We start from the raw sequence: 10,986 nt of genomic DNA, 5'->3' as shown, positions 1-10,986 counted from the left end.
AAGGCGCTGCCGCAATGGCGTTTTCCGTTCAAAATTCTTGTGAATAAATGCTTAAATCACTAAATTCTTTATAGATATGGACGTAAAACAGTCTCGATTCTTGGTTAAAAGCAAAAACCGGGCAGTTATTTTACGTAAATTTGTTGAAGAATGACGCCAATGCCTCCCATAGATTTTTTTCACGACGTTTCAAAAACAATCCTAGTTGTTAGTATGCAGTCCAAATTTCGTACATTTTGAATGTAATTTCACCTGAGTGTTCACCCCCCCGCACATGCCTGATATGTGCATAAATATGAGTACTTGTATATATGTATACATTTATACACATATATTGTTTTAACAAAGCAAAAGAAATTATTCCACGGGGATTAAATTGCACTTCTTTCTAATCAGGCACGTGCGCCAGCACCTTTCAGGTTTGATCAGGCACATTTACGATAGCACATGAATTCTCAGCCAATCACATAGCATGAATAGTAGTGTGACACGAAGGCCCCCCGAACTGGCATGAACACCCAAACAGTTTTGGTAGCTACACCGTCACTGTTTTCTTTTCGCCTGTCCTATTTCTCCATCATTTCCCTCGCTTCACTGAGCCGACCCCTCGACGTGTTGAGCACTGTTCAAATATTCAAGTCGTCTTGGCGCTCGTTGAAGCTTTGTGGTTTACTTTAGCCTTGTCTAGCTTAGCCTAGCAGCTAACGAGAACAATGCGTCGGGTATGGAAAATGGACGCGAGAACGACAGCAGCGGCAGAAAAGTTCCCTGAAAAACTTTGTGGCGTAAAAGTTGTTCTTCACAGACTAGAAGGTTGGTTCACGTTTGACGCTTCTTATCACGGGATTTCGGACCGATGGCAGCCATCTTGGATTCTATTCTGGAAATTTGCAAAAACGGCTCAATATTCTTGCTATCAAAGTAGAATCAAAACCCATATCGGTGCAAGGTGACATAACAAACTATTGAAAGAGATATCATTTGACCTATTCTGCCCATTTTAAGAAACTGACGTCACCATTGTTGACTAATATATACGGATTAAAAGGTGACGTCACGAACATTTTGCTTTTTTTTGCGGGCACCCTATTAGGCTCGAGCGTTTACGTCACAGCAGCACGGGATCGTGCGAGATTTGCGACAACGCAGCCATTGCGGGAGCACGTCTGCATCACGGGACATTAAAACTTAACGGCAAATATAATTCAACTACGAGTGCCAAAGATGGAAAAATGTAGGGAAAACTTGCCAGTTCGATACAGAGACACACTTGTTACCACGGCGAAGGACAGATATGTGAGCAATTTTAAGGATGTGAACAATGTTGACCCTCACGAGCAAGCCGAACACAAATGGAATAAAGATGTCGACAAGCTTCCACCACTACGCGAAATGGACATCATGCTGTATTTAGTGTTTGGTGTATGTTACTACACTCATCAGCAATTCCGAAACTACAAAGCTACGAACAGTTTTGCTGCGGATGGGTGCAGGATCTTCACATTACGACCATAGCAAACGGCAACACCATCTTTCTAGCAAAGGTAGGCAATGTCTAGGGGTGTAACGTACACAAAAATCTCGGTTCGGTACGTACCTCGGTTTTGAGGTCACGGTTCGGTTCATTTGCGGTACAGTAAGAAAACAAAATGCAAAATTTAAATGTGCTAGTTGTTTATAACACACTTGTGCTTTCAACAATAGGAACATTAGCCTATACAAAGCTAGAATTCTGCTCAAAAAGTAGCGGGTATTTAAAGATAATAATCCAACAACAATTTGCCTTTCAGACCCCGCGTATTGGTCAGCTTTGTTTCTGAAAGAAAGAAGAAAAAAAAAGTCCTGTGCTAAAAAGAAAAGCAATCCCAATGACAAAGATTTTAACATGTATTTTACAAATGAAATGCCTCAATGAATCATTTTTTTTTTCTTATGAACGGTTTTCAAAAGCTTTATTGGTGGATTTTCTCAAAGTGCCACACAGAAATTAATAAATTGTGTAAGCAGGATCTTATTATTTAATTACAGGTGTTTTTGCTCATTTCAATTAATTTTATTTAAATGGGCTATGATTTATTTTATTATGTGTTTATATTTTACAAATGTGATGTAGTATTCATTGATATATTTCATTTTATGTTGTATAACTTTAGTTCCTATGTGAATATTAGTTCCTACATGTTTTGTTGTGGTGGGAGGGTTTTGTATTGCCCACAGGGCCGTGTTGGTTATTATTATAGCAGAGAAGACAGCAGTAAATCAACAAAGACAAGTCAACTGTGCCCCCATCTACCACTCAAGAGATCTGATGGACTCAAAAAAGTGAGTTACGATTGCATATTAGTTTGAAAATCGACCGGATCCACCGTGTTTTTACACGAGTGACTTCCGGTCTGCCCGATGCTAGCTAGTAGTATGTACTGACGCAGGAGGGCCGCGTCTCGTGTCAAATAATAAACTGCGGTTATTTTCTTGTGCGCTGCGTTGAGCGGCTTCTGACACGCGGCCGCACTGCGACTGGTGTGCATTGGCTGATTGACTTCAACGGCCGCGTTTCACTGCGTTCTCGCGGCGGCCACGTTGTCGCGCCGTTGACGTTTCTTATACTGTCCTACTGTGTTGGTCCTCATTATAGTAGAGAAGATGGAGTAAATATAATCTACACAAAGAAACTGTAACCTGATCTACTCACAGCCTCGAAAAGTAAGGCTTACATTACGTTAGGAACTCGTTCGGTACGCCTCTGTTCCGAACCGACGACCCCGAACCGAAACTGTTCAATACAAATACATGTACCGTTACACCCTTAGTGTTTACATTAGTCTGTGACCACGGATGTACAAATTTTTTGTTGCAGAAAATGTAGCCTGTGTACAAATTCTTTGCCACTCTCTCACATCAAAATATTACAGCTTTTTCATTTAGCAACGACAGGAATTATGTCTTATGAAGACAATGCACATGTATGCATGCTAGTTGTTTAGCTGTAGCTATAGCTAACAACAGGCCGACTTAGGGCGTAAAGTTACCGAAATTTGCGTAAACAAACGAAATTAACTTACCGGAGTGGAAGTGCATAGAGCAAACTCAGTGTGTAACTGGAGAATCAAACGTTATGCCCTTCCTTCTGATCGAGGCCACCCATGCCATTCTTCGACGTTTGGTAAGTTCAGATATGACCTTTCCCTCGCCTTTTCTCCATGTAAGGATCCGGAAGAAACTCAATGGTGTTCCGTCGAGCTGTACATTCTCCTTTCTATTCGATCAGTTGTTGCAATTCTTTACCGCACGATAATTTCCAACCATTTTTAAAGAGCGACCTGTGTTGAAATGCCTTAATGTTTATGTTTCTCGCTTCCACAATGGCGATAGCGGCGGAAACCTCGCGAGTGCCACGTCACACGCTCAAGCCTAATTGCAAAAACGTCGGATCGATAGCGCAGTGAAACGTGTAAAACATGTTTTGCACATTGACCGACATTTTCCGCACATGTATGGATGAGTTCGGTAAAAATAATCTGTTGATGTATGATTCCAAAATGCCTTCAAGAGGTCTTCATTTTAACACTGATGGTGGGGTCGCCCGCCAGGAGATTTTACAACCCGGAAGTAAACCGGAACTTTAGCAATGTAAACAATGACTCGGTTTTTTGCTTTGAGCAATTTTGATACTGCTGTTGAAATGGCTGTTTTTGATGGCGAATCATGCAATTTCATTTAGTAAACATTTTAAGCATATTTTTGAAGTGTCTGGACTATAGTTACAAAGAAGGTTTTTCCCTTTTTTCTTCTGTATCTTTGATGTTTTTCCTTTACAGGATTATTTTCACACATCCTAATTCAGTTCTACTAACATTTATTTTTGTTTGGACACCATCTCCCACTCTAAGTCAAAATGACTTTCCATTCCATTCCACTCCCATTGTTTTCCCCCTAAATTTTTTCACCACCTTTAAGTTGGTCATGAGGAAAGTGAATTGATTGTTGATTTTAGACTCTGCTCATCCCCGAGTCACAACAGTACCTTACCCACGCATTTTTTATACGCCACATATTTTGCAGTGGCACTGTCGTGTTTTACTCTCAAGAAGTTTTCTAAGAACATGGACCTTCTTCCTAAAAGCGTCTCCAGTCTAACCAATGGGTCATTATTTCCAGGTTTCATATGTAGTTTTCTCTCCTGGTTTTCACCTCCACCGTTCACCATGTTGAGTCCACGCAAATATAGTAGCCGGAAGTCAAAGAATTGGAAACTTGGGATTTTGGAATGTGTAGTTCATGTGACGTGCCAACACAAGTTGAGATGTGTTGGCCCATGAAAATAAAACTAAAAAAATGGACGCTTTGATCCTCTAGGTTTTTTAACACCGGCATACGTAGGTTAACATGGGAATTTTGTTATATTCCTGTTGCTGTCACCTGGCACTACAACCAATCAGCAACTGATTTATTGAACGACAAGTACCTTGCGAGCACAGTGGCCAACTTGGAAATTTACATCCCCACGCCACGCTTTGTCAACATGAAGGAGCATACAGTGATCCCTCGCTACTTCGAATTCCGATGAGCTGACCCGAGGCGATCGCAGTCTCACTTTCCCTCCCTTTCTCTCCCTTATTGAAGTTAACGATGATTGACAAACAGTGAAGCTTTGATCTTGCCAGAGACGCTGGTAAGCCAATGCTTCAAAGTGCCGCATGTGTCAACATCGTTTAACTTGTTAAACAGTTGCCGTGGCAACTTATTGTGTGTAATTGAGCAGCTTGAGTGGATTTCAGTGGACTCACTCAATGAAGCATTGAATAAAGACAAGCATTTTTTAACTTTTATTAAATGGATTGGGCGTCTACATTTTTTCTTGTTTAAAAATAATTCAGTGGGACAGTAACATGTTTAAAAAATAATTATTACATTTGAAGTGCTTAAAATCAATTTATTAAAATGAGGGATGTCCCAATCCAGGTTTTTGCACTTCTGATCCGATACCGATATTGTTTTGCACTTCCGATCTGATACTGGCCGATACTGATACCGGCTTATCTGAGCATGTATTAAAGTTATTTAGCCTCCTTACTTTGTTGTCAGACTCATGTTGAAAAGGGTTTTAGTACTCTTGATAACAACTAGCCAGCTGAATTAGGTGAGTTTGAATAACACACAACAGTTGGTAACAAGAAACGGACCGGTTTATTCAGTGACAAACACAAAACATTATAAATAACAAACAGAAATGGCATAGTCAGTCAGTAAAACGTGCAAATAATATTGTAAACTGTCTTAACTGCAAAACACACAAACAACCTCAGTGGATAATCCCACAAACCCCCCAAGCTATTAGATGCTTTTAATGTTTCGTGCATTAATTGCAATAATTTTATAAAAAGCCTCTCAGGTTTAAATAAACGACTATTTCGGTATCAAGTTAACATTTTAAAACAGTAAATAAAATACTCAAGTCCTCATTCTGTATCAGCAGCTTTAAACTACATTCAATTCAAGTCAAGATTTTGCCGATTTAGGAGTATTTTAGATAAAAAGTTAATTAGGTTCGCTTGGAAGGTTCACAACAGCCTACTAGGGAAGTCTCCTGCTTCAAGATGGCGGCTGTTTACTAACACATCTAGTTTTCCATACTTCAATGTAGAGCTGAAACGAATACTCGAGCAACTCGAGTAACTCGAGTTTAAAAACTGATCCGAGTAATTTTATTCACCTCGAGTATTCGTTTATTTTGACAGCTCTAAGCATCACGTTTTGCTCGGACTACTTTTAATGCGGGACAACGCGCTGATGTCACGTGCGTAGAGGAAGAAGCAAAAAAAAAAAAACTTACTGCAGCAGACAGCCGCTACAAACGACTCCGACGTTGCAAAATACTAGCCTGCACATGCTACGTTAGTTGCAGTTAGCTCTGATGTGTCTCATAGAGATCACATGTATGTTGAACTAGATGCACAATGACAGACTAGGCCGCGTCTGGGCAGCGTTAGCAAACAGCCGCCATCTTAAAGCAGTAGAGCGCTAAGCGCTAACAAAGAGCGCTAAGCGCTAATATATAAGATTAACGTTACTGTCACTACTAGCTCACGTAACGTTAGCCCTGCGGAGGGCTAGGTTTCTATTAATTAAGACCACTTTCGATGCGTGGCTAACGTGTCTTACATACAGGCTTTAACATAACATAGCGTTGTGGAGTGATGAGGGTGTCAAATAAAAACTCAATAATGCTAACTATCAATTTTAGCTCAGTAGTCATTGCTGGATAAAACACCAAGTAGCACTAGTCCCTAATGTGCTCCAATACAGCCTGTATCATACATTTATTTTGAACACTGCAAAAATTCAAAATCCTATCAGGACTTACAGTTTAGACTAACTTAAAACTTTACTAGAACTTAAAAATGGCTTGACACAAATAAAAATTCAATTGAAAAACGTGGGAAAAAATCGTAACTTTTAAGCAATGTGTGTTATCAAGCGTAAAGGCATTTTTAGGTGTGTGTATGTATATATATATATATATATATATATATATATATATATATATATATATATATATATATATAGTGAATTAGTCTTTTTTTTAATTCTAGTTACATCTGAGATGCAATTGTTGGCTGTTTTCAACAATACACATAAAAAATAAAGACATTGATTGACTGAAAATGATAAAATGTCTTGTTTTCTCATGTATATCTATAATTGCTCTTCACCTAAAAATATGTTTTATCCGATTACTCGATTAATCGATAGAATTTTCAGTCGATTACTCGATTACTAAAATATTCGATAGCTGCAGCCCTACTTCAATGTTTTCCATACTTCAAAGTTGCTAACGCTGTCGAGTATGTCATTTTGCATCTGCGTCAGATAACACCGGGGCTGCCATGAATTGCTCTATAACTTGCACGACTAATTGAAAACAATGAGAATCGGTCTAAAAAATACGGACAATATGGCGGCCGGATACAGCGACATGTCATTTTGTGACGTAGGTGAGTAGGGTCTATACATATGTTATAGGCCTGAACGATATTGGAAAAAACTAGTGCTGCGATTTTTTTTGGTTTGCGATATATTGCGATATTATATTGCGGTATTAAAAAAAAATGTATATATATTTTTTTCAAGAAATTTTCACAAGATGACTTAAATAGCTGTTTGGAAAGACTTTAGATGACTCACCATCACCACAGTGTACAGTCATCCCTTGTTTTTCGCGGTTAATGGGGACAAGAACCCGCCGCGATAAGTGAAAAACTGCACTTTTCCCCCCAAAGTGATTTAAAAAATGTATATAAATAAATGGTTTTTAAGCACTTCAAATGTCATAATTATGATAAATTTTAAACATAGCTGTCCAACCAAATCATTTTTGAACAAGAATAAAGTACTGTAGCAGATAAATGCTTGGCTTTATTAAATGCTTCTGTTTATCTACTTTAGCTGTGACCGTTGAAGTGACATGTAGAAATTTCAAACTCCTCATGATCACTTCTGGCATTTAAATGTCTCCAACGTCCCCACAGTACACACATTCATTCCAGCGCGGCTTCCTTGCAACTGTTTAACAAGTTAAACGATGATTGACAGATGCCCTTGAGAAGTCTGCTTCTTTGGCCAGATCAAAGCCATCGTTGTGCCGCAGTGACTGAGAGGATCAAAAGGCTGGGAGAGGGAGGGTAGGAGGCTGTGCGCAGACCAGAAAATGAGGCGTATGTGGATCAAAAAAAAGAAAAACTATCGCACGTGCTTGCGATGGGACTATCGCGCACACGCACATCACGATGGCGATGTTTAAACGATATATCATTCAGGCTTAATATGATATCTATTATCTACAGTAAAACGATGTTGACGTAGTTTGTAGCGGCTGTCAGCAGGAGTCAGGTATTCTTGTGTTTTTTATCCAGCCGGATGAGTTGAGCTAAAGCCGTGAGTCGAGCATTGGCATTACCCGGGTCTATGACAAGCATGATGTTTACTCTCGGGATGCAATGCGGTCCGTTTCTCATTGCGTCCCGAAGACCGCGCTGTGTATTAGTTCCGCTTTACTTGACATATTTCAATAATCGGAATTTGGATGTTTGTGAATCGTTCTCGAATCTTCCACGGCCGAATCGCTCAAGGATGTAATGACAGCTGGGCATGTTGTACCGTGGTTCTAAGTCTTTACTCACGAGAGATAATGGCTCGTCATTCAGAATGAATTCTTCGGCAATAACTCATGTTCAGGGTACCCGCGCGTTATTAAAAGTATTAAAAAAACATTGAATTTAGTTTTCCATTATTAAAGGTATTAAAAGTATTAAATTAGCTGTCGTAAGTCTGGAATTTTTTCACCGTGGTTTTGATTTTGAAGAACATCTCTGTGCAACCTAAATTATACCCGTGACGAAGTTTTTTTTTTGTTTTTTTTTTTGTCCATAACGAAGATGACTCGTAGAATTTTTACGATGCACTGCACTACAAATCACAATGCACCTCGTGCGTGCGCGCTGTTAGCATCATTAGCGTCAACATCACAACAGCAGGCAATCGCACAGTACTGTGTGCTAACGTAAGGAACTGCTCAGATGCCTTAGTTGTTATGTTTGACGAAGCCTCAACAAGACAACCAAGTCCAAACAGTTGGACCAGAATGTGAGGTATTGGATCGGCGACCAAGTCGCATTCAGATACTTTGGGTCGCAGTTTATGGGTCATGCGAAGGCAGTGGACCTGCTTAAAAGGGAAGTTCCGAATTTTTGACATCAGGCTTATTCTTCGAGTTAGGGGGGGTTAAATAGTCAGTGGAGTTGATTGAGAAAAATTCCGTATCGTTTGTTAGTCTTTTATTATTTTCAGGGCTCCACAGTGATTATGCTAATGCAAGTCATTATGGCCAGTTAGCATGCTAATAAAAACCGATATTCACAGATCTAACATAGTCAAATAAATTAAAAACGCAGCCCAATGTTCAAGAAACCCCTGCAGCCAAAACAATGTCTCACCAAACTGCCGTAATTCATTTAATTCTGCGGGACTATTTTTTTCTATGCGTAATGGCACCACAATAGAGGGGAGTGCTGTGGCCACTCGTATTCACCTTGGTCTGCTATGCAGCGCGTTCATGGAAGGACGTCAAAATGGTGAAATGTGCTTTTAGAAGTTGTGGAAACATACAGAAGAAATGGACAAAGGAAAGTTTCCACCGCCTGACTATGAAGAACGAGGAACGATATAAAATGTGGTTACTCTGCTGGATATGACATACACACACACACCGGTGGAAAAGTACTGCTTTGGAGTATTTGCAGCGCCCATTTTCATCGGTATCCTCTCCTGTTACCCAATTGCTGTGCCTTCGAGTGTCCAAACGTCTTCAAGAGCTTCCGATAAACAGGTAAAAAAAAAATTATATATATATGAAAATATATCACATATATGTGCTTGCACACCTCGATATTGCAGCTCGCGTTAGTGAGGCTTGTAACAAACGCCATGCATATTTATGGTTCGCGTTTTTAAATTGGAAACAATGGTCAATGTTCTGTCCAATATCTCACGAAGTGCATTTTTCCTTCGTGCTATTATTTTAACAGCCGTTTGACAGGAAGGAAGTACTGTGGCTGCCATTTTTGTAGTATTTTAGTCAGTCCGTCGTTTGGTGAGAGCTGGTTGTGTTGTTTGTACCTTCGAAGGGATCGTCTTTTCACTCCGATTCATTTTTGGATGCGACAGTGCAGCACAATAAAGCACCTGGAGCCCGACTCCCGTATTCATTTTGAATGGAGTTTGGCTGACTGTACACTTGTGTTCACTCACTCACTCACACACACACACACACACACACACACACACACACACACACACACACACACACACACACACACACACACACACACACACACACACACACACACACACACACACACACACACACACAAAGGGGAACAGTACAGTCAATTTCCAGATCACCATCCCGAATGCAGTAAATCCTTCCACTTTGGATTTGGTTTACGAATCGTTCGTAGGTTATGTGCACACTCCCACACACAGACACGTACTCTGACTCTTCCTCATTGGGACTAGTAGTCGGTAGTATGTAAATACCGGTAATCAATATGTCAATCATACAATTTTTTTTTTACCTTTACTATTCGCCCCAGACACCTCAGCCAATCAGTTATTGAAGGGTTATTTATAATAAACTGAACTGGGGGATATTGGAATACTTTATCACTTTCATGAAAAATTGAGAAGAAACCTTTTGAGCGTACAGAGTGATAACTTGGTTTTCTATGTCCTTAGATAAGTGACACCTACCTAGCTTGTAATAAATAAAGGAATAAACCAAGAAGTAATCTCCGATTTGGTCTTTGGGAAAGCGTTGAACAGCGCTCCTAAATACGATTTAAAAAAATAATTCTAAAACTTTTTTGCTGAACATGACATTCCGCGAAATTTTTTTTTTTAGATATTAGGGTTTACCTTATTCCGTGGTGCGGTTGTGTCTACAACACAGGCATATTATCATGACACATCTAACAAACTACTTTTTACTGTGATCTTTAGGTGACCTGGAGATGCTTTATGTACACCCAGAAGAGGCTCCACTTGGTTTTCAACTCCATGAAGGCAAGGGCACCAGCAAGCGAGGAATGCTGATGGTAGGCTTTATCAACTTTTTTTCCCCATTAACAATTGCAGTCTACCCTTCTGGTAGGCTTTATCAACTTTTTTTCCCCATTAACAATTGCAGTCTACCCTTCTTATGTGTACATAAACCAATCAAATTTACTCTATTAGGGACTTCGAGATACAGCTTGGAGTTTCCAACGCAAACAAAAAAGATGGGTTGCCCGGAGGAGTTACGAGCCAACAACGCAGACATTCTGACAGAATTTGGTGGCGCATGTCCTGGAAAGACTGCAGGGTTCATCAGTGAAGTTTGCTGATCCAGACTTTTATTTCAAGCCTCCAACTACAATTCCCCAGGCATCA

At 39.9% G+C, this 10,986-nt stretch overlaps 1 protein-coding gene across 3 annotated transcripts in view; it reads left to right on the top strand.

Moving 5' to 3' along the window:
• The first annotated feature begins 490 nt into the window (after nucleotides 1–490).
• Nucleotides 491–10,986, top strand: part of LOC130911312 (zinc finger protein OZF-like) — a 76,169-nt gene continuing 65,673 nt past the window's right edge. Inside the window, exon 1 of one of the 3 annotated variants that reach the window (XM_057829189.1) lies at nucleotides 491–813. In XM_057829189.1, the coding sequence (XP_057685172.1) occupies nucleotides 714–813 (100 nt within the window). In that variant the 5' untranslated portion in view covers nucleotides 491–713. The other 2 variants (XM_057829190.1, XM_057829192.1) reach the window with 2 other exon arrangements.

Source organism: Corythoichthys intestinalis, unplaced genomic scaffold, assembly GCF_030265065.1.
Source record: "Corythoichthys intestinalis isolate RoL2023-P3 unplaced genomic scaffold, ASM3026506v1 HiC_scaffold_26, whole genome shotgun sequence".
Taxonomy (NCBI): Eukaryota; Metazoa; Chordata; class Actinopteri; order Syngnathiformes; family Syngnathidae; genus Corythoichthys; species Corythoichthys intestinalis.
Note: the sequence above shows the minus strand (reverse complement) of the source record. Positions and strands in the feature narration are given on the sequence as shown.